Raw genomic sequence first — 24,896 nt, 5'->3', positions numbered from 1 at the left:
GGAAGTAGGTAGAAATTATGGGAACTTTGGGAAGAAGAGACCACTCTCTTCTAGAGTTTGTGACAGAGAAGATCAAAAATGGGCAACTGTCTTGACCTGTGCCTTAGATTTGGAGAAAGTTGATCTCAAAGGCATTAGAAGAAGGATGGGTAGGATCCCGTGGACTAAAGTTCTATAAGATAAATCTTCCCAGAAGGAATGGGAAATACTAAAGAATGAAAGGAAAGAATCATTTAAAAAGGCAAGAAAAGTAAATCTTATCTGACAAGAGTAATGTGGATGCATAGATAACTCACTAAATAAGATGGAAGCAAAGATTTACTAGAAGTGTCTAGCATAGGTCTGTAAAAACCAATGGCCAAAGATGATAAAAAAGATTGTGTGTGTGTGTGTGTGTGTGTGTGTGTGTGTGTGTGTGTGTGTGTGTGTGTGTGTGTGTGTGTGTTATCTGTCTGTCTTAAGCTACCCTGAGAGAAAAAGGAGAATCAAAAAATAAGTGGGACCACTCTTTGGAGGGGATAATAATAAGTGATGATAACTGAAAACAAAGAGAGGTTGCAGCTATTAAGTATTTCTTTTGCCTGTTTTTTTTTCCTCCTGCCAAGAGTGTTTTACAGTGGAAAAAGAAGAAAAATGATGACAAACAGGGCATCAATACGTAAAATGAGTAAGGAAGAAGATAGAAAGAAGATGCCCAAGCTGCCCTTGGTGAATGAATTTGCATAACTTTGGCCAGAAGAGGTACATCATCAGGAATTAAAAGAACAACAAGCTGATGGGCTACTGTTAGTGACATCCAAAATATCATAGAAAATTGGAGAAGCATCACTGGACAAACTGGAGAAAGGCAAATGCTATCCTGATTTTTAAAAAATGGAAAGGGAATAATTTGCAAATTAAAAGCCAGTGATATTGACTTCAATCCCTAGAATCTTTTTAGAATGGATCTTCAAAGAAGTTTTAGGAAAAAACACATAGAAAAGGTCATATAAATAAAGGATATATCATGTCAGAGTCACACTTTATATCCTTTTTTTTATGGGGTTTTTGAACTGGTAAACCAGGGAGAGGTTGCAGATGTAATTTACCTAGATTTTAATAAAGCATTTGATAAAGAGTTTAATAGTATTCTTAGGTAAAGGACTGAAAGACCAGATGCTGTAGTTAGATGGATTTGGATTTAGTTTAATGGCCGGACTCAAATAGTAGTCATCATTAATGGCCAATGTCATTTTGGTAGGAGATTTCACTAGCAGAGTACCTCAGGGATCTATGTCCTTTGCCCTCTGCTATTTAAGATTTTTGTTAGTGACTTGGAGAAAAGTATAGCTGGCATGCTCCTCAAGTTTTTAGATGACAAAAAGCCAGGAGAGATGGCTAACACACTGGATGACAAAGTCAAAATCCAACACAATCCTGGCAATCTAGAACCTTGGGCTGAATCTAACAAGATGGACTCCATTAGAATTAAGTGTAAAATCTTACACTTGGGTTCAAACAATCAACTTCCAAGGTACAAGATGGGGAAAGTATGGATATATATATATACCATATATATCCATATATATGTGTAGTAGTCTCTCATATATATATATCAGATTGCTTAAAAAGATCTGGGGAGTTTTAATAAATGGTGAAGCATGGCAGCCAAAAAAGGTATTGGGATCTTGGGTTTTATTAGACAAAACATAGACAGCTTTCAGGAATAAAGTTGAGATAGTTTGGTTATGCTCTGCCCTGGTTAGCCCACATCTGGAAGACTGTGTTAGTTCTGGCCACCACAGTTTAAGAGGGACATTGATAAGTTGAGGAGTGTCCAGGGTGGCCAACCAGGATCAGTTAAAGATGAGAAATTGGAGAAGACTGCAGGAACATTTGATAACTGTCTTCAAATATGTGAATGGCTGTTATGTAGAAGAATGAATAGACTTGTTCTATTTGGACCCAGAGAGCAAAGCCAGGAAGAACAATGGGTAGAAATTGTGGAAGCAAATTCAGGTTTGATGAAATGATATGACTCTGATAGGTCAGAGCTGCCCTAAAGTGGAATGGGATGCCTCTGGGGATAGTGCCCACCATCTTATAGGTCTTTAAGCAGAGGTTGGATGATAACTTGTCTAGAATACTAGAATGGGGATTCCTTTTGGGATATGGGTTGGGATAGATGGTCATTGAAGTCCCTTCCAAATCTAAAATTCTATGATTCTGTGACATATAGTTTTCTTTCTCAGGTAAGACTTGAATTCCATGAACTGAAATCTCTTCTAGCTCTAAGATTAAATGCTTCAAAGATAGGAGCAGATTTTTCTGTTTTGTGTGTGTGTGTGTGTGTGTGTGTGTGTGTGTGTGTGTGTGTGTGTGTGTGATCAGTGTCCCTCTATCATTGCCCTTTATTAGGACTACAATCTCAAAATAGGTAGGGGATTCTCCAAAAGAAACTGGAACAACTTGGTGGGCTTGGATGTTCATACCCTAATAAATTGTTTTCTCTATTCCAATCCCAGCTGGGAGGTAACTGTTAGACAGACTAAAGGATGAGAGAGTCTAAAGGTGGCATTAGAAAAGCAAGCATAAGGACCCAGAGGGCAGGGGGCATCCTATAGAAGAATGAACAGGCTCTGTAGAGTGCTAATGTCAGGGACTAGTCAGGGGAGTTGAATAAAAACAAGGTGACTTTTAAAGCTCTGGGAAACATATGTGATCAAAAATATCAGTCTTACAGTTGTGGCAAGTGTTTAGGGACTTGTTTCCATTTAAAGCAGATTGGTTGTTCCCTTGGGTGAAGGTCTCAGGCAACTATATCATTGTCCAAAATTTAGGAAATTGCCTTATGTGGTAGATTTTCAGCTGAGCTATTTCACACAAATGGTAGAGAGGTACAAGGTCAATTCATAAAGTAAATTGTCAGTGAATGCCATTGAAGTAGACAGGAGATTTATGGAAAGGGAATAGAAAAGACATGGATAGAGACCTGGAATGGCAGGTCTACAATTAAGCACAATTGTAGCTCAGTTTCTGGAGCATCAGTAACTGACTATTGTGTGAGGGGGAATCCTCTCCTAGGATCACAGGTATCTGCGCTCCTGGAGCTAGGTCACTTATGTCATCTAGCATGGATGCTGTGACTCTGAGTTCGATCTGGACATACCTGAATTTGACACTGAAGGGAGAGGGAGGTTAAAAGGTTTGAGACAAGGAAGTATCCTCTCTCTATCTTGAATGTCCATGCCGGGCCAGTGAGGGGGGGGACTGCTGGACAGGCTGAGACCACCCATGTGGTAGTTTAGATTAGGCTATTTTACTTTTATCTAATTCTGATCTTTTACCTATACAAGTAATTCTAATAAACTTTATAAAATTCTAAGGACCAGAGTCCTAATTTTAACTCTTATACTATGGAGTTCTTGATAGGTTAGTTCTAAATCTAAATCTAAATCTGAATCCAGCCTAGTGCCTCCACCCTAGTCAAATAATACAGTTTCTTAACTCCTAGATGCTGAAACGATCTCATTTCCACTATTTCACTAAGATTTCCATACATAGAAATGTGAGCAAAGGAGTCTTTGGGGAAAGGGAACATGCATGGACCATCTAATCTGCCAAGACAGGAAAGAGTTGATAGAATGCTATTACTGATGAGATCATTCTTCTGCCATGAAAAATGGAGTATATCCACAGAATTCTACAGCTAGAAGAGATCTTAGAAGTCATTCTAATCTAATGGAATCCCTCATTGTACAGTTGGAAAGATTAACAACCAGAGGCAGAGACTGGCTCAAAGTCACCCAGTTGCTATGTGCTGGTGCTAGAACCAGAGTCCAAGTTACTTAACTCCTAGTTCTTTGTTCTTTTCATTTGGCTGAAGCTGCCTTGCCTGATTACTTCACAGTTTTGCAAGGGTCAATTTTTTAAAACGTAGGAGGAAGTTACTTTAAAAAGTGCTATAATGATGAATTGGAAAGCAACCAAGATGGAAGTTCCCCCATTTGTAAAATGCAAGGTCTACCTTCTAAGTCATTTGAGATCCCTTCTGATTCTCTAGGTCTGTGAGGCTAGATAAATGTTAGCTCTCATTTTGGAACCTCAATGTTAGAAGGGACTTGTAAGGGTTGTTTAATTGAACTCCTATCTAAACAGGAATCCTTGCTACTACCTCCCAAGCAGGTGGTCAATTTGGTGTCATCTTTAAGGTCCTCAGTTATATCTATCTATCTATCTATCTATCTATCTATCTATCTATCTATCTATCTATCTATCTATCTAACTGAGGACGTTAAAGAATCACATATATATATATATATATGATTCTTGCTGCCACAGAAAAGCCAAAAGGGATCTTTGAGGACACTGAGTCCCACTCCCTCATTTTACATATAAGGAAATTGAGGTACAGAGACATTAAGTAAGTTATTCAGAGTCACAGAGCTAGTCAGTGCCTGATGTGGTATTTGAACCTACATCTTCATCTTATTCACTAAAGCTACATCGCCATTTTAAGAATAGGAACCATTACAATAATGATTCAACCATAGCTACCATTTGGCTTTCACAGAGACTGGGAAGTATATGTTTTAGAAGATTTTCTATGACAAATGCTGGCATCAAAGGATTTTCTGGTTAAGCCTGAGTTACCCCAAAATGAAAATTAACTAGGGTGTCCCTTTCCCTAAAGGTGCTGGTTAATCAGGGCTATGCCACATGATTTAGTACTAAGACATATTAGAAAGGTCCCTTTCTAAAGCACCTGCCAACATCAGCTAATCATCCCCACAGTCTAAGGTTGGCCAGTGTCAGAAACACACTGACTCTGGATTGAGAAAGGGACAGGAGTTTTGGGGAATTGATGCTGTTCGTGATGAGCTCTGACTCAGTCTCAATTTTGGCAAACACTAAGTAAGAGATAGAATGCTCTCTGTGAGAGAAATGAAACTGACCTGGGTCAGCAGTTGTTTGTTTCTTTTTGGAGTTGGTAACAATTTGATTTTCATTCATCATCCGGACATCCTGATCCTCAACATGATTACTGCAGAAGTAAGAAAATGGGGAGATTCAATCAATCTTCTGGGTCAGAACATGGTTGTCATCAATCCCCTCTAAGAATCACCGTCTGGCCTACTGAAGCCTACTCCAGAAAGGACTGCCGACAAACGAGATTGCTGTTTCCCATTAGGTCTTGCACACAAACCTGATAATGGTGTACTTCTCTCGATGACAAATCTCCTCGTCCTCCGTAAAGAGAATGGTGTGGTAAGGGACTATGGGATCACAGGTAGGCAAGATGCCATGAACCACATGGCTGACCACGTCCAGGATTCCATTGTATACTAACAAGTCATCAACAAGAAGCTAGAGAAAGAACAGACAAAAAAATAATAATTATAGCAAACAATGATACATGGTAAAAAGATGGGAATAGAAAGACCTCTGGTTTACTCCTACGACTCCTCCTCACATTGGGCCATTGGAATGATGTGCCCAGAAACATCTTCATCCTCCCCACTGAGCAGCTGCCATCTTACCCAAAGCAATCATGTGAGTTGAGTCTGGAAACTACAGCTTAAGAGGAATGATTGAGAGAACTGTCAGGAAAGGCCATCTGAAGGGCTATCAGATAGAAGAAGAGGAAGAGATTTGTTTTAAATTGCCCCGAAGGGCAAAACCTGGGCCAGTGAGGGGCTGTTATAGGGAAACCAATTTTGGCTCAAAATAATTATGGAGATACTGTTCAATAATATAATGGGCTGCCTTAGGAAGTACTAATAACCATCTATTGAGAATCTGGAGAAGGATGACACTGGATGAGAGGTTAGTTCTTCTACTCTAAGTTGTTTGGATAAGTAGTTAGGGAAGGTAAGCCTCTGGGTGATGATCAGGGCTAGGCTATTATGGCAGAGGATGCATCCCAGTTGGCCAGGGGATCTGGGTGGTATTAGTCTCTTCCAAGGATACTATTCTAGTTGGAAGTGGGTAGCGAAGCCTGGGCAAAATGCCCCACTGCTCTCTCCATAGTCAGTGCCTTAGTTAGGCAGGGCATTCAAGAGGCTATTAATTGTACTGGCTTTGGGGGAGGTAGAACTGTGTATTTGTGCTAGCAAAGGTCTGACCATCATGCTACTTCCCTGTTCACAAATCTTCTGAAGTTTTGTATTGCCCTTGGATAAAAACCAAACTCTTAAGCCCCATATTAAAACCCTTCATACTTCTGGTTTGAGCCTACCTTTCCAGACTTATTTTATCTTACTTCTTTCTATGAATTCCAGCCAGCTGGTCTCCTTGCCCTTCCACAAACTTCTCATTTTGCAGAAGAGGCTTAGGCTCCAAGGAAGGATGTGACTTGTCCATGGTAGAATAGAAGTAAATGTTGGAACTGGAAACCAAAACTAGATCTCCTGATGCCAAACCTAGTACCATTCCCATTATGCCACGCAACAGTGCAAGGATCACAAGAGGAAACAGAAACTCATCAAGCTTAAGATTCCAAAGCTAGTGTGTTATGCAATTCAACAAGCATTTATTAGGTACCTACTAGTGCTAAGCACTGTGTTAGGCAGAGGGGATACCAAAATAAAAATGGCCTTTGGAGGGTGGGTGAACAACATGGATAGTTAAATAAATGTAAAATATAAAAAAAGTAAGAACAATAGAACTGGGGAGGGGTGCACAATGACTGGTAGGGAACAAGGATTTGTAAAGACTTTGGGTAAGAAGTGGCATCTGGTGGAGCTGTTAAGGGAGGGTAGGGATTCCAAAAAACAGAGGTGAGAAAGGGCATGACTCAGGGCTGGTGGCCAGGACAGCCTCATCACAGAGGCAGGAAAGGCCATGTTGTGTATGGTGAACAACAAGTAAGCAGGTCAATTTGGCTGGTATGTAGAGTGCTTGAGGGGGAGTAACAGGAAATCAGTCTTGAAACATAGCTTGGATCCAGAGTGTGAAGGGCTGGAAATGCCTAACTGAGGAATTTATAATTTGTTCCAGAGGCACCAGGAAATAACTGAAGGTTCTCAAACAGGGCACTGACATGGATTAAACCTATGGAGAAAAAGAGATTGGGGCATCCTTCCCAGCCCTGGACACACAATTTTTTTAACCCTTATTTTCTATTGTCTTAGAAGTAATACTATGTATTGGTTCTAAGGCAGAAGAGCAGTAAGGGCTAGGCAATGAGGTTAAGAGAATTGACCTAGGTCACACATCTAGGAGGGATTGGAGGCCAGATCTGAACCCTGGACAACCTATCTCCAGACCTGGCTAAGATACCTTTTTAATCCCCAATGACAAAGACAAAGCTATTTGAAAGATCACCTCCCAAAATATGCCATGGCTTAAAGGGAGCAGAGTACAGAATTCAAAGGTGGGAGAAGAATCTAGGGAATTAACAGTTCTTGACTTTAATCAAGATCACTATTTCAAAATTGGAATCACATCTTTCAAGAACACCATTCTGACTCTCTCATTTTTTACTATCCTACAGATGCAAAGGGGTGGCATGCCAGCTGGACATACTTAGAAGGGGAGGGCACAACTCTAGTCTTGACACCAGGGGATCTGTGTCTCAAGGGGAAACTTGTTCTCCTTAGGTTCACAGTGGTGAGTATTCATACCCTGGGAGACCAGACATTTGTTTTCAGAGTTGCAACTGAATGAAACAAATCATATACTTGCCAGGGGGCAATTAGCAGCTAGAATAATAAGTACTTACTCCAAATTCTTTTACTCCTCGATGGGGAGTTTTTGCATAATTCCACAATTTGATCATAGACACAGTAGTAGGCAGATCAAAGATCACGTAAACCCGATTCACCTGTCAGAGGAAACACTTGATTCAAGGAGACATGATTAGCAAAAAAAAGGAACTGACATAGAGTTAGGAAGGCCAAGGGTGGGGCTGGAGGTAAAGAGAGACAGTGCTGAGAAAGAAGAAATAATTCTAGTCGAGATTAAATCTCTGCAAGCAGAGAAGCTTCCATAAGATTTAGAGTTGGAAGGGACCTTAGGGATTATAATTTAACATTCAATTTGTAGGAAGAAACTGTGGCCCAGAGAAGTCACTTACAACCACTGGGGTTTGGGAAAGGATTCCTATAAGAGGAGGCAGCTGAGTTAAACATTGAAGGACCTGTCCGAGATCCCAGAGGTAGGAAGAGATAGAACCAGAATTCAAGTCACAGTTCTCAGATGCCAAATCCAATGCTCCTTCCATTCTATTGCCCTGATGAATCCTAAAGAGAGTGAATCCTATTTTGTTCTGAGGTCTCACCAAGATACCAGCATCTCCCTTTCATTCAACTTGTTTATTATGGCTCTTTAGTCTTTGGACAGTGGATAGTCAGCCTTGTCACATGTAGCTGTGTTACCAGCAGCCTTAGCAAAAAGCAAAACGCTGATCTGCCTATTTCCCTCCTTATTGGGGAAGCTTTGTAATACTCTGACCATCCTAACTTCCCCTAATTCAATGGCCCAGTGATGAGCAATAGTGAATATGTCAGAGAGGAGGGAAAGCATTCCTAACTGAGAATTTAGTGAAATCTTGGCTACTATTTAGCTTTCCTTCCCTTTACTCATCCACCACAAATTAAACACAGACACAAAAAGCTTAGCTGAATAATTGTGGGGTGAAATGCTAAATTTTCAGGGATGGGGAAGAGAAATTAATTTTAAAATACCATTCCTGCCATGGGATCATAAGGATCCCAGGATTTTGAGTTGGAAGGAACCCCCTAGATCATCTAGTCCCTCTCCTTTGACAGTAGTAAACTGAGATCCAAAGAGATCTGTGATGAGAACCCAGGGCTCTCAACTCCCAGGCTAGTCTTTTCTCCATTCTGCCACCTATCATTGGTTCTCTCTCTCCTCTAATATTCAGTTGGAGATTTCCTTTCAAATTTTATCCTCAGTCATGGTATCCTAGGGGAGGGCAGTTAGAGAAATATATACAAATCTCAACTGTGTCACTTAGGAGATGCATTGCCTTGGGAATATCACATCTCTCTGGGCCTTAGTCTTCCTTTTGTAAAATGAGGGCCTGGACTAGATGCTCTCTAAGATCTCTTCCAGGTCCAGTGTCAACAATCCTATATAATCTCATACTTTTGTTCCCCTTTCAAAAAATAAAAGTCAAATACATTTTAGCACTCTCAGATTTTAACTGAGGGTGTGAAAAGAGGGTGTGAAGCTCACAGAATAATTCCTGTTTTAAGGTTATCCTTAGAAAACAGTGACCACAAAATAATCAGTTCTCCAACCTCTTAGGACAACCATAGCAGGACCACAGAATCCCTGCTATTTGGTCCCTATCACAGAGAGACTAAGAAGAAGGTCTGGCCTGGTGATATATATAGAGACACTGGAACCTTAAATTCTTTTCCCTCCAGATGCTGTGATGGCTATGGACACTCATTCTTTAGATGTCAAGGGCTAAACACAGCAAGCTTAAGTATAGGTGACAGAATACCAAAGCTGAACCTGACTTGACAGATAAACCAAAGACCTCAGTAGTCAGTAATGGCAATGGTAATTTGGCAGCCCCTCACATTTCTTTAGTGTTTTTTAACTTACAAAGGACTTTTAAGACATAGCATATCATTTAATCTTCACAATGCCCCTGTGAAGTGGACTAGATAATATTATCTCTTCCCTATATCTGTAGAGAAACTGAGGCTCACAGAGAAAAATAACTTGCCCAAATTTACATAGCTATTTGGTAACAGCCAGAATTAAGATCCCATTTTTCTTGTTCCCAAATCCAGAGCTCTTTCCACTACCTTTGATATGTACTAAATTAAAATAAAAGATAATTTTTCACCAAACATCAGAATGCTATATAATACATAGTAAATCCTACCAAGCCAGGGAGAATTGGGGCCAGCCACATGTGTCTGCCATCACTGGTGTCATTCACTTGGTCAATGAGCTTGTCTGGAGTTCGGACATCTCCACACACTCCCTCCAGGGTATTCACACTGTCTGGGAAAGCGGCAATATCTGAGGTGAACCTTTAAGCTGTAATAACCCAAACGAAGTGCTCAGCACACCATTTTCCAATCTATATCTGCCAACCTACATCAAGATGATGGGAGAACTCAGGGGAGTGTGGGGCCAAAGTACCAGACAGGCAGAAGCTGCTGCCTGCTAGTCCTGGTAGCTGCTGAAGTGACAGCCAAATTAGGGATGTTCAAGAGAAAATGAGAGTGCAAGGAGGCAGAAAGGAACAAGAGCACAGGGGGTGGGCCAAGCCAGTCTTAAGAAGAATAAAGTAGAGGAAACTGGCCAAAAGGTTGACTGATAAATATTAGTTTCCCAGAATTGTTAAAGATAAGGGAAGAAGAAAGACTGTTAAATAAGGAAGGGAAATTTAGAAGTTTGGGGGTTTTGGGGGGAGAAAGAGGGGTAGTTGGGAGAGGAATCTGGAAAAGAATGGAGGAGGTAACTAACAGTACTCACATAGGCAGCAAAGCAGCCTGACAGTTCTGATAACCTGGATCTGCTTCCCTAGTCCAAGTAGGAGAATGGTGGGAGAAATGCCTCAGGCTCTAATGGGCTTCTCTCCAACGAAGGCATCACCAAAATTTGGGAAGTGGAAGAGGTCAGATGAAGGTTAGGAACTGGATAATTTATGGTGGTCCCATATTGGGACATGAACTTGCCAATCCCACAGAGCCCATGTGACCCACAGCAGCTATAAACCAATTAGTAGGGATGCCTCTAATCAGTGGGGCTGCCCAAAGAGATATGACCTGACTGTGATCTCGAAGTTCATAAAGAACTCTAGGCAGGATTGAGTCTCCTCTCTCAGAAATATATTTAATAAGGTGGCAATTTTCAAAATAAAACTCGATATGGCATGCAGTGAAAGTGACTTGTTCCCTTCCAACTGCTACATCCCCTTCAATATAGAAGGACAGGTCATTCTGTCCAATAAAGGATACTGTTTTCAGTCAAAGGAATTCTTTCTCCATGTTCATTATACAGCTCCAGTCCATTCAGGCCAATGTAATATGGATCTCCCCAGCTGGTGAGAAGCTGAAACTGGAAGATGACTGCAATGGGCTTTTAAGGACCATCAACTTAATTTTTTGAGAACAAAGTAAAAACAGCAAAGAGATGAATAAGTTTGATTGTTCTTTTAAAACTGTAGATTGATGAGAAAAAAAGAATTACCTCTTCCTCTGGGATTGAGGTCCTTCAAATATTTTAAAGCTATGGTTATTGAAGAGAGGCTGAGAAATTGTAGAAAGAATATTGGTTCTTCAATCAGAAGACCTCAGGTTTGAGTCCTTCTTGGATTTAACATTTACCCAGATACTAGCATCCAAAGGTGTCTCCTATAGCCACTTGTCCATATCTGGTCTATCTGGGTGACTCTCATTCAGGTCCTACAAGAATTTCTCCGGAGCTGGGGAGTCTATCTGCCATGCAGAGGGTCTTCCTGGACTCCTACTGACATCTTTAAGATGTCAGTAGGATACATGGGTTGTGGCTCTCTTATTCTTGCTGAAAGAACCAGCCTATCTTCTTTTCTATCACATACATTTTTCTTATTACATCTTAACTCTGAATCTCCTTCAGAATTCCTTGTTCATAAAGCATTGTAGCCCACTCACCCCCACCATATGCCTCTTTAGTGCTCTCTGGGTGATAATTCATTTTTAATCTGACACTTACTGGCTGTATTAATTTCTTCATTTTGTAAAATTCAAATACTAATACTTGTATGACCTCACCTCAATTACTCAGCAACCAAGCACTTAATTTATTAAGCACCTACTATGTACTAGGAAGTCAGCTAGGTGCTGGGGAAGCAATAAACAAGGCAGAAGGAATACAAGATATCTGTAGACAGACAGAAGCACCAGTCCTAGTTTGGTAGCTGATCTATATGTGACCTCTCTACTTTAGTTTCTCTTTCTTGGTTCTTCCTTAGAAAGCTGTCCGTATGATCAGATGAATTCTAAGCTGTAATTTTTTTAATCAGTTAAAGGTTTATTATTCTAATTTTAGCTTTGTATTTCAAATTTCTAGAACAGTGCTTAATAAATACTGAATTGAATTATGTTGATTAATAATTCTTCAATACTCAAGGAACTAGTGTAGATGTAGGCTAAAACTCCTTTATACCTTAGCAGTCTTTAGAATTGCTGTGGCTAAAATTATTTATCATCTGAGACCAATTTCCTGGTAAAGAACATTGCTAAACCTGGTTAGATTAGTTCTCAAGGTAGACAACCAATCAATTGCTGGACTGATAATGAAAGATTTTCTAGCTGAGTAGGCCTGTCAGAGCTAGCTCTCTGGTGCTTTCAAGAATCCAGAACAGTTCCATATTACTTTTAGGCATCAGGGGAAGATTTTTTGTGGAGAAATAATAATAGTTGAGTAATAATAATTTTAAATTTTACATAATGTTTTCCTCATAACAACCCTATGATGTTGGCAACAGATATTATTTTCCCCATTTTGCCAATGAGAAAACTAAAGCAGAATCCCACTCTTATGGTTGTACAGTAAGTAGTAGAACTTGGAATCTGAATAAAGTCTCCTGTTCTAGGGTCAGTACTCTTTCCTCTGCATAAAATAAAAGCTCTATTTCATTTTAGTTAAGTGAGGAAACTGTCTATCAACTGAAGAACTTCTGGTATGAACACAATACCCTGAATCATATCTAAAGAATAAATGCATATATAGGTGCATGAAATACAAATATACATTTACAAAATATTTTTTCTCTCTGTATCTCTGTCTCTGCCTCTCTCTCAATGAATTGGGACTTGGGATGGGGCTGGGAAAAAGAATTACTGATTAGTAACAAAGAAAGTTCTGAAAGCCTGTAAGGAGGCAATAACTAACACAATGTTACCCAACTTCCCTTGATGTGACAGCTTAGTGCAGGATACAGCCACATGGCATTAATGGGGCTTCATAGTCCATGCTAGCTTGCTCTGTGCTCTTTAAATCAGCCCTGATAAAACAGAAAACAGTGCAATAAGGACTAGTATCATGATGTATTAGAATAATCACTATCAGGTTGGAGTTAAAGCTGCCTACAGCCACCTCTATCATTATTTTACAATTCCATTTCCACTCGCTCATCAATACCTGTCCAGCACATGGTCTTTACCTTGATCTGGAGAAACCTTCATTCTTATCCCAACTTGAGTTCTATTCTGGGAAAGCTTATGTGCTATATTTTAAGTATGTGAGTTTTGCCCATCAACAATCCAATAAAGAAGAAACAGTCCACAGTTCAGTTTAAGTTGATTCAATTATGAGCACCCAATCACTAGATGTTTGTTTAGATGAGCAGACTGCTACTTCCTTGCTTCGCACTATCTATAGGAGAAAGTCTAATCTCTTAAGCTTGGCAATGAAGACCTTCTATGACCTTTACAGCCTCACCCTCCAGTGTTACCTACACTTCAACCAGACTAGGCTACTCATTCACCAAAGGCATCCCAGAATTTCCCACCTCTAAGGCTTTGTTCATGCTTTCCCCTCAGTTTGGAATATATTCCCTTCATCTCCATCTTTTAAGAAATTTTTGGGGGCAGCTGGGTAGCTCAGTGGATTGAGAGCCAGACCTAGAGACAGGAGGTCCTAGGTTCAAATCTGGCCTCAGCCACTTCCCAGCTGTGTGACCCTGGGAAAGTCACTTAACTCACATTGCTTAGCCCTTACCACTCTTCTGCCTTGGAACCAATACACAGTATTGATTCCAAGACAGAAGGTAAGGATTAAAAAAAAAAAGAAATTTTCCTTGATATTGCCAAATATAAGTGATTGCTATCTGCTCCAAACTCCCATAGTACTTAAAGGACCAGAGATAGGATTTAGAGCTGAAAGGAGATGATCTAGTCTGACCTGAGAAGAAGAAAGGGAAAGGAATTTGACTTGGGTCATCCAATAAGCAACAGAGTTAGGATTCAAGCCAATCCAAAGGGTCTCTGTGATCTAAAGCCCTTTCTCTGCACTTCTCTTATAGCACTTTCTGCCTTGGATCATGTTTACATGTTTATTTGTCTTAACTCACCTGCACTAGCCTCTACTTTATTTATTTCTACATCCCTGTATGATGCTGGGTATAGGGCATTATATGCAGCTGGTATTCAGTAAATATTTGTTAAATGAATGAGTATGCCATCTACAAAATGGCCTTAATTTAACAAAGACCAAAAGAATTTGAGAGGATCCACAAAAAGCCCGTCTCTATTCTTAGTGCAATATTTATTTGCCAAATTTTCTCAAGTGTTTGACTTTGAGTGCTAAGCAACAAATATGTTGAAGGTACACTCTTTCTAGTATCTGCTTTGGAAATCTAGTCGTCTTCTGGATTGTCTCCCCAGCCATAAAAGAAATGAGATACTTCAAAACTTAAGGATTATAGGCTGAGAAAATCAAAGCCTTCTCCAAAAAAGCAGTGAGCTATCTGACTCAGAGTTTCTAGGAAAGAGGAAGGTTCAACTAAGCTTTAGGAAATAGCAAAGTTCAAAAGCAAGACATTTGTAAAACCTTTTGGTTGTTGACCACAAAACAACACATAAAGAAATCTGGTCCCCAATCTCCTACTGCGATGTATAAGGGGCAGTGAAAATATTAACTTCTCCTTGTTTACCTCCGTGATGGTTTTGTCGCTGTCTGGGGCTGTAAATAGTCGATGAAGAGAATTTCTTGAGCAAAATCAAAGTGACAGTGGCCTGGCCCTTTGCGGATGAGGAAGCCTGCTGGTGGAGAGATGTATTGGCCATCCAAAAGCACGTGCACGACTTTGGCCTAGTGAAACAACCCATCATTTCAGAAAATTCATGCTATGTCCTCGTTCACATTACTGTTCACAGAAAGGTGCACATATGCAGAACACCACTCATAGAGTCCTTCATCTTATTAAGGCTTATTCCTGGTTTTTTCATGTTACAGGTACTGTGCTTTAAGCCTAAACTCTCACTTCAGGGTCACCTTCATGGCTAAAAAACTCAGTGTATGATTGCTGACGTTTACACAGAAGCAGCATGGCCTAGAAGATCAAAAGCTGGCTTTGTAGTCAGGGAGACCCGAGTTCAAGTTGGGCATCTGGCAGCTCCTGGTTATTAAGTCACTTAAGACCCCAGCACTATAGACAACACTCTAAGACTAAGTTGCAGAGAAGGAAGTGACACATTGGTGGAGGGTGTTTCCTCATTTGGGAGTTCCCTATATCATTTAGATCATAAGTCCAGTCTCGATCTCCATTCTTTCAGTTGACAATATTCTTTGTATGGGCTATCTCATTTGACATCTCCTAATAATCTTGTATATAAGAGAGAGGATAAGCATTATGATCCTTGACAAATGAGAAAAACAAAGCTCAGAAAGATTAGTGACTTATTTAGGGTCACATAGATAGAAATTAGCAGAGCTGGGATTGAGTCCTAGGTCTGCTGATTGCACATCAATTGCTTTTTCCTCTGCTGTTTTCATAGCTTACATCTTGAATGATCTTGTGGTCCTTTGAGAAGCTAAATGACTTACTTCTAGGAGGTCATCCAGAGTGATGATGCCTACTAAGAAAATACAAAACCAAAACAAACTCAAGCTAGGCCAGGGTAAGTGATTTGCCAGTTAGACCTCAGATACACTTCCCCTGCAGCATGCATTGTCAGTTCTCTAAATAATGAGGTACCTTATCTGTAGATCAAGATCTACTGATAGATCATTACTTTAAGTGGAAGATGTCCAAAATGATTGTCCTCATCCACAATGGCAACTATCCCTTCTTCACTGAACTCCCAGTCCTCATCCCTTTAACTTTCTCAGGGACTTCCCCTCTCTTCCTTCTCCATGAACCCATCCTCCTTGCCCTAGGATCTCAAGACTTTGGCCAAATGAAAAGCAGCCTCTCCTTCCCAAAGGACCAGGGATTCCAATTCTTAGACAATGCTTCAGAAGCAGTGTGCATACCATCTCTAGAAACATTAGGATGTATGATCTTGGTAGAACAAAGATATTTCATTAGCCTTGTTTCTGATTCTTTGAGGCCATATGCCACTCTCCATCCATTCTATATTTATCCAGTCTCCTTTGTGTCACTTCCTATGTGTTCCTAAAATGTAAGTGTCACAGGAAACTTGGACAAAAGAGGGACTAGAAGGAAAGATGGCAATGACATCTGAGTGAATCCTACTGTAACAATTACAACTTCCTTCTTCTACACTGTTCCAAAAGCACCTTCTGTGATGGTCACCTTTCCAACAACTGTATTCTCTAATAATAGTCACTGGAACTTACATTTATCAAGTGCTCTACAATGTACACATCACTTTATCCACAAACAAAGGTATGAATATTGGATCTCCATTTTACAATCAAGGCAACTGAGATATATGTGAAATCTCAAAGTTTAAGTCAGGGAGAGCTGGGACTAAAATTTAGATCTTCTGAAGCCCATCCACCAGTCCAGTACTCTTTGAAGTGTTCCTTATGAAATGATCAAGTTGTCTCATGGATCATTCCTAGAAGTCTGGTTATTGCAGATATGGAGAATGTCCTATAAAGCAGTGTATAAGAGAAACTCCTTCCCTTTTGTTGTTGTTGTTCAGTGATTTCAGTTTTATCTGACTTGTTGGGACCCCATTTGGGGTTTTCTTAGCAAAGATACTGGAGTGCTTTGCCTTTGCCTTTTCCAGCTCATTTTATATATGAGGAAATTGAGGCAAATAGGGTTAAGTGACTTGCCCAAGGTTACACAGGATGTTAACTCAATCTACTTGACTCCAAGTCTGGTGCTCTATTCACTGTGCCACCAAACTGCCTTTCCTAAGGTTTCAAATACACAGTTGTGCCAAGGAACTTAGGCATATATAAAAAGGTCTTGGAATATATAGGGTAGGACAAATCCCAGAATCATAATATCTTAAGAGTTGGAAGGAATCTGAGAAACTGTCTAAATCAACCTGTACCTGAACAAGAATATCTTTGAGAATATATGTAGTTGACAAGTGGCCATCCTTTGTAAGATTTATAGAGGGAGGGAACCCATTATCTTCCAAGACAGCCCATTTCATTTTTTGGACAGCTCTGTTAGGAAGCTTTAACTAAATAGAAACTTTCCCTGGCTTCAAGCCCAAATGGAACCCATTGCAATGTCTATGCATTGTTCTTGTTTCCCTTTTGAGAAGAACTCATCTAATTCCTTCCTCTTTCATTTGATGCCTGTTCAGATACTTGAAGTCGGTGATCATGTTGTCATGGTCTTCTCAGCCCCTACTTCCTCTTTACCATCATGGCTGCCCTCCCTTGGACCCTCTTTAGATTATCAGTATCCTTCCTAAAAGGAATGCCCAGAACTGAACACAATGCTACACACAGGGCTTGGCTGGGACACTGTAGAGTGGGATTGTCACCTCTCTAGTCCAGGGCACTATGACTTTCAACACAGCCTGAGGCTGCATTAGAATTTTTTTTTAACTGCTTATACTACAGGGATGATGCCTATTGAGCTTGTAGTCCATTAGAACAATTCTAAATAAATTTTTGTTTAGCCATTTATTCCCTGTTTTTTGAAGTTGATTTTTTTGCACCTGAGTATAAGACATTTCTATCACACTTTATCTTACTAAATATGGCCCACTGATCTAGCCAGCTGAGATCTCTAGAACAGACTTCAGAGATAGAACAGAGATAGAAGCAACTTTCATGTTCATCTAGTTCAATTTTCTCACTTTACAGATAAGGAAATTAAGGCTTATAGAAGTTAAGTGAAAATAGAAGCCATAAGGCAGAAGCTAAGAGAGTGGCATTAACTGAGTTCAAAACTGAGGAAACAACCAAAGTGAGAATTCAAGGCTCTAGACTGTCCCCTCCAGTACACAATCCAATTTGTTCTAGCAAAGAGGTAGTGTGGTATAATAGAAAGAGCCAGCCTTAGAACATGATTCTGATTCCAGTCTTGCTTCTGACACATAATATTTGTATGATCCTGGACAACTCAATTCACCTCCAGGCAATTCTCTAAAACTCGGGTACTTACCAGCTGTGTGACTTTGGGCAAGTCATAAACTTCTGTCTTGCTAAGTTTACTCAACTGTAAAATGGGAATAATAATAGCACCTACCACACAAAGTTATATAGTATTTGTAAAGTACTTAGCACAGTATCTGGAACATAGTACAAGTTTAATAAATGTTTATTTTGTCTATCCATTTAAGTAATATAACAATTTCTAATGTGCACTAGTAGAGGGGGTTTTCTAACTAGGGAGGCTCCCTCTAGCAATGAAATCGTAAGCAAACACAAACAAATTGAAGTAGATTGGTACTTTTTTTTAAAGGGGAAGAGTAATAAAATAATAATAGGAGAAAGCAGAGGTTCTTAATATAAAGTCCATAGACCTCTAAGATCCCCAAACAGATATCAGGGGGTATAAGAATTTGAATGGAGAAAAATTCTCATTTATTTTCATTAACCTTTGAAATTCAGCATTTATTTCAATTTCTTTTCTGGGAAAAGATCCATAGCCTTCACTGAACTATCAGAGGAGTGTATGACACACAAAAAGGTGAAGAGTTCCCCCATCTAATAGGAACATGAGCAAGTTATGATACTGTAATTTAATCTGGGTAGCAATCTTTTCTTCTGGCAGTAGAAAGTTATATGATATTTAATAAAATAGTTTCTTTTTGACCTTTCATAGGACTACAAGCTTTAGAGTCTTAAGAATTTGGAGGTAATATATATCAAACCTCCTCATTTTATAGTTGAAGAAAGGGTGGTCCAGTGAACTTAAATAATGTGCCCAATGTCACAAAAGTAGTAAATAGCAGATCTAGTATTTGAACTGAGATTTTCTGACTCCAACTCCAACATCATCTATTCTACTATGGTGCTTCCCTTTGCTATTCAACCCTAGCTAGAACTAATAATCTGGAGAGAGATAATCTTGGAGTCTTTCTCTTCAACAAAGGAAAGAAGTATAAACTTTGAGCACACATAATAATCACTTGGTTGTGGCAGAAAGACAATCACAAGACAATTTCTACAGGCCAACATAAATTTTTTTTTTGGTTCACCAAATTTTCTGGAAACATCTTTTCTTCTTTATTGTTCTTACCAGTAGCTCTTATGACTAACTATCCAGGAGGAGTCTGTTTACCTAGGTTCATCCTCTCACCTTGATAGCACCTTAACAGTCCCACCCAATTTCTTTATCCTTTTTTTATCCACTTCCTTCTCTTCCCCAAGTCTTCCTCTTTCACAAGACTCCCTTTCCTTTAAAGGAACTTAAAGAGTTCCTCCTTTTTGTTCAAATCGTCCTCCTCTTTTAACTTGTGGCCTTCTGTAACTTCTCTTAGTTTCCAAACTCTATTTATGACATTTTCATAATTCTAAAGTCCTCTAACTATTCTTTTCCACAATTCCTTCTCCTTTCACCCTCTTTTCCTTTTAAAGCTAGAAGTGGTTATATCACCAATCCAAAAAAGACAATAAAATGTATCATTAGATTTTGGCTTTGGGTAGGTCACTAAGACCCAACTGCCTTTGTTCTATGGACTTAGTTATAGAGGCTATTATGTTCAAGTGGCTGCTACCTGTAATAAGCCACACCCTTGTGCATGGTGCTCAATGCATACATCTTGCTTAGGAAGCCCTCCTCTATTAGTTATTCTATACATCCAACCAGACTTCTCAATACTCTCTAAGGAAAACCCATTGTTCTATCAGGCCAGTCTCCTCACTCTCCTCTATCTGTCTCCTTGTTCTTTTTCACATCGCACTCTAACCATAACCATCCTTTAGGCACATCTAAAATGTAATTTCTTCTATGAAGCCCTTCTGAACTACTTTATAAGATATTTTAGAATTTTAAATCAAAAGAGAAAAAGGGGGAAAACTGCATACATCTACATATATTTTTATAGACAGAGATATCTTTATACTTATCTATATCTGTATTTACACATATATGTCTCTATCCACATATCTACATACATATATGGATATCTGTACCTATATCAATCAATTTATCTATCAGATGACATATTGATAATCTGGAACAGGGGCATACACAAGTACTGAAAGGGACTATTATTATCTAGGTATTTGCTAGAGCTCTATTTCTTCCAAAACCAAATTGCCTGACTTGCCTCAATGATCATTTCATCTTTTAAAAGGTGAAGGAACCAATGAAGGGAGCTTATCCTAAAGACTGGATTCTCATCAAGAAGAAACTGATTGCTAGAAATGAAGGGACCAAAGAAGAATGACTACTTCATCTTAGACATTGTGATACAGAAGTTGAAGGAAACAAAGCGTAGTCTGTTATACAACAGAGATTCCAGGACAGTAGATTTCAAAGGGTTCAGAAAAAGGATAGGTGGAATCTATAATTCTACAGGGAAATTCAATCCAGGAAGAGTGAGAAGTTGTTGAGAATGAAGTTTTGAAGTTACAAAGAGAAAACAGTAGCTATGAGGAAGAAAGAGAAAGTAATTTAAAGAGAATAGCATGGATGAACAGGGAACTCATTAAACAACTTGAGAATTTTAAAACCATTTGCCAAAAATGGAAGCATGGGTAGGTAAAAGAGCAAAAGAAATCCAAAAGCACTGAATGGTCCCAGAAGTATAGTGTCAGGAGTTCTGAGTTTCTCAGTGAGCTGACACTGGCAAGGAAAGCTAAGAAAAATGAAATATTTTTCAAAGTGAAAGGGAAAGAAAAGAAGCAAGTAAAGTACTGCTGTTTGGGGTAGATGAGATAATGATAATGGATGATGGGGAGCTGGCATTTCTGCTAAAGTACTATTTTGTTTCCATTTTCTGCCAAAGATGATTTTTAAACTGAAAATGATAGAAGAAAAATGACTAATAGGGGATAGATGCTCCACTCAAGGAAAGGGGATAGTAAGAGAGAACTTAAACTGCTCTTGATTAGTTTTGTCATTAGGCTTTATGAACTACATTCCACAGAGCTGAAAGAAATGAGAGATGTAATTGCTGAGTCACTGTCATTGATTTCTGAAAGACCATGGAAAATGAATGAAGTACTTCAGGACCGAAGAAAGGCAAATACACCAATTTTTCCCACAAAGGAAAGAGGATAGAGTTTGCAAACTTTGTCAGTTAATTTTGATTCCTGAAAATATTTAGTGAACATCTAGATGTATAGGGATGCTTAGTGAACATCCAGAAAAGAAGTAGTGAACCCAGAGTAAGCAAGAGGTACTAGAAAAGCAGATCAGGATAATTCTGTGGATATAGTTTGCCTAGATTTTAGCAAAGCATTTTTAAAGTCATTCATGCTATTCTTGAAGAAATGATGAAGATATGTTGGTTAGGTCAGTGAAGCCAAACTCAAATAAAAATGGGATCAATGGCAGCAGATGGGTGGCCAAAGTGAATTGAGAGTCAGGCCTAGAGATGAGAGGTCCTAGGCTTAAATATGGCCTCAGACACTCCCTAGATGTGTGATCCGGGGCAAGTCACTTCACCCTCATTTGTCTAGCCCATACCACTCTTCTATCTTAGAACCAATGTGAAATATTGATTCTAAGATGGAAGGTAAGGGTTAAAAAAAGGGGGGGGGCACTAAGGCATTCATAAGGATCAATGTGGGCCACATACTGACTTAGTTTTAAAATGAGATATTATCTATGGTTTATTATATTTTGATTTATTTTGTCAAGTATTTTCCAATTAAATTTTAATCTGGTTCTGGCCATACTTGCATTCAGGAGTACTGTAGGTTACAAGCAGTAGGACTATGTATTTGATACCTCTGGATTAGAAAACCATATAGCAAAGCAGATTCAAAATAGGTTCAGTGGTTAAACTTAAAGAATAGGCAATAATGGTTCAGTGTCAAGTTGGAAGAAGGTCTTTATTAAAATGCCTCAAGTATCATTACTTAAGTCTTATGCTAGTTACCATTTTATAAATTATTTAGAAAAAGACATAGATGATGTGCCTCATTTGCCAATGATGAAAAATTGACAAGTATAGCTAAGCCACCAGATAAAAGAATCAAGGCCCCAAAAGATTCTGACACTTTATAGAAGAGGTTCTTCATTGTGTGTGTCTGTCTATGTAAGAGCCACCTTCAGCAATCTGGTAAAGTCTATGGACCCCCCCCCCAAATAATTTTTTAAATATAGTAAAATACATAAAATTACAAAGGAACTTGTGTTCTAGAACACTGGGTAAAATCCAGTAAGGTGATATTTAACAGGGATCATTGTTAGGTCTTACACTTAGATTAAAAAAAAATTAACTTCAAAGTACAAGATGAAGGATCCACTGATCAATAGCATTTTGGTTGACAAAGGTCTAGAACATGAAGACATGACATGCATGCAGAGCTGGAATTTGGGGAGTTGCTCCATCTTCCCTCTTCCCAGCACCTGAGGACATTTTTTCATGCTCTGCCCCTCCAAGGCAAGCACTTTCCTCCCTCAACTCTCTCTGGTAATGCAGGGGCTTACAGATAGCTTGAATTTGCCTTTTGAGCACTCAAACTCAGAAAAGGTTCTTCAACATTGGTCTAGAGGTTTTGGTAGACTCTACGTTCAATTTGAATCATATATAGCTGATACACTGGTTACCTACTGAGCAACATATAACCAAAAGTTAATGAATCTTAAGTTACATTATGAAAAGTGCAGTGTCCAAAACTAAGTAGATGATAATTCCACTCACCCCATCTGGACTTCTGCTTTAGGTTTTGAGGCTCACCTTCTAAGAAAGATATTAATAACTAGAGAATATACAGAGAACATTGACCAGCAGAGTGAAGGACCTTGAGATTCTGGCACTTGAAAGTAAGTTGAAGAAGTTGGAGATTAGCCTAAAGAAGAGAAACTTGTAGGAACATGCCAATTGTTTTCAAATAGGTAGAAGCAATTTAGACATAGCATAAAGAAGTCTTAAATTAGAATGATCTAAAAGTAAAATAGGATGCTTTGAATTCTTTCTCACTGAATGATTTCAGAGATTGTATGACTGTCAGGGATGGCATAGAGTGAATTTTTGGTCAAGTTCAAGTTGGATGAGATGACTTCTGAATTGCTTTCCAATATAGAATCTGTGTTTCTGAAAATGGGAAGGGAAGCCATTATTGTATACAGGCCTATTGTTTGTGGCCTGAGTGATTGATCCTGGAGTAGGAGATACGGTTCTCCTTGAAACACAGAGGGAAAAAGTGATTGAACAAAAATATGCTGCAAGATGTTTGCAAGGATAGTTATGGGAATAGCATCCAGTGGCAAAAAAAAAAATGGTTCTGAGTTGGGCATAATTGACATTTTTGAGCAATGTTTCTTCTTTCCCTCTCTCCACTTCCTACCTGGCTCAATTCATTGATAAAATTGTGTGAGTGAGGGTTACATAGCAAGGCTAGCAGTGTTTATATAATCTGGTCTATAACTCCTGGACCATTCTTTTCTTTTCTCAAAGATTCTACTAGAAAGCTGGTGAATGAATGGCTTAATGGAATTTAGAATATCAAGGCAGAAGGATTTTTTTAAGAGCACATGTTACTTGTAAGAAGCATTGAACTTTAGAGAGAATATATAGAGACACAGTGTCTCAAACATCTGTAACAGTTTTTTCACAGGCTCGCATTCAGAGTTCTCTTACTCCTTATAGATTGGATAGTCATAATGTCTGTCTTTAAAGGGATTTGGGGTGGGAAGTCTTATAACTTCTTAAGTTCTTCCTAAATGTAAATAGCTCTGAGCATCAATACACCATGTCAAAAGGTACCTGGGAAATTGAACTTCCAATATTGTTATTGTATGAGAAATTGCTCTAACAGATCAGAATATTCTCTTTTGCATTACAACCTACCCATATTAAATGGCAGAAGGCAAAAGAGACAAGCAACCAGAGATTGGTAGGAACACAATACAATCAAGCAAAGGTAACTACATTGTGCTGTGAGTCCTGGGGGAAATGGGGTACTAAGATTCTTTGAATCTATTTGGAGGGAGCTCTTTAATCCACATTTGCTGCTTGCAAAGAAAAAAGCAGCAAGTTATTCTCCCTGCCATAAAATCAGGCATCTGAAAGTTCTAGACGATTTATGCTGCTCTTCCAGAGCTGCTCTGGTCATTTATCAAAGCGCTATTTCCACGACAGACGATTGAACATTTCTGCTAGCTAGACCGCTTTTCTTTGGCTTACCCCTCGATAGGTGTCCTCGGGAGATTTATTATAGTTCCAAAAGCGCAGCCCCACAATGTTTTCAGCTTTATCAAAATAGATTGTGATCAGGTGATCCTCCCCAGGAGAGAAGGGGATCAGCCACATGTGCTCATCTTCCACTGTTATGTTAGTCCCATCTATTAACCTGCAAATACATAAAAACAATTCCATTAGCTCTTCCTTGACAGGAGTGTGTGTGTGTGTGTGTGTGTGTGTGTGTTTATTTTGCAATGGGAAAGAAATGGAGACACTCCAGGATCAAAGGCATTCCATGGGAGAGAAATCATAGAAATGCATCACCAAAGTAACTCATCTTCCAATCACAGGGCATAAGTCAATTGACGCTTTGAATTTGGAATCATTAGGAAGGTACAATTGACATAAATCTCTTCTTGCCTATAATGTAGGGGGCCTGGAAAGGGAGAAGGCTCATGTTTCATGTAGAAGGTCATAAAGTAGCTATTCAGATAATAGCAACTGCTTGGCATAATGAGGAATACAACATGGTAATGGTTTTGCATGGCCACCCTGACTTCACCACCATTTCTAAACAGCTGTGTATTTCCTCTTGGTATCAAGTCTCTTGGTGGTGACTTTTGGTGAGTCCCTGATTGGTTAATATCAAATAGTATTATCACAATTAGAAACCTTAGAGTTGGAAGGTACCTTTGAGATCATTTAGTCCAACCCCTCCATTTTATGGATGAGGAACCTGAGGCCGAGGGAGGGGAG

General features: G+C 39.2%; 1 protein-coding gene across 13 annotated transcripts in view; it reads right to left on the bottom strand.

Moving 5' to 3' along the window:
- KATNIP (katanin interacting protein) overlaps positions 1 to 24,896 on the bottom strand; it is a 221,019-nt gene that overhangs the window by 5,748 nt on the left and 190,375 nt on the right. For 9 of the 13 annotated variants that reach the window (XM_056805495.1, XM_056805498.1, XM_056805496.1 and 6 more), the window contains 8 exons: positions 24,144 to 24,309; positions 14,609 to 14,766; positions 12,894 to 12,961; positions 10,929 to 11,039; positions 9,845 to 9,984; positions 7,703 to 7,804; positions 5,186 to 5,346; positions 4,935 to 5,023 (listed from right to left, as the gene is read on the bottom strand). In XM_056805495.1, the coding sequence (XP_056661473.1) occupies positions 4,935 to 5,023; positions 5,186 to 5,346; positions 7,703 to 7,804; positions 9,845 to 9,984; positions 10,929 to 11,039; positions 12,894 to 12,961; positions 14,609 to 14,766; positions 24,144 to 24,309 (995 nt within the window). The remainder of the gene's footprint in view (positions 1 to 4,934; positions 5,024 to 5,185; positions 5,347 to 7,702; positions 7,805 to 9,844; positions 9,985 to 10,928; positions 11,040 to 12,893; positions 12,962 to 14,608; positions 14,767 to 24,143; positions 24,310 to 24,896) is intronic. The other 4 variants (XM_016424209.2, XM_016424212.2, XM_007499475.2 and 1 more) reach the window with 1 other exon arrangement.

This window comes from Monodelphis domestica, chromosome 7, assembly GCF_027887165.1.
Source record: "Monodelphis domestica isolate mMonDom1 chromosome 7, mMonDom1.pri, whole genome shotgun sequence".
In the NCBI taxonomy this organism is placed as follows: Eukaryota; Metazoa; Chordata; class Mammalia; order Didelphimorphia; family Didelphidae; genus Monodelphis; species Monodelphis domestica.
Note: the sequence above shows the minus strand (reverse complement) of the source record. Positions and strands in the feature narration are given on the sequence as shown.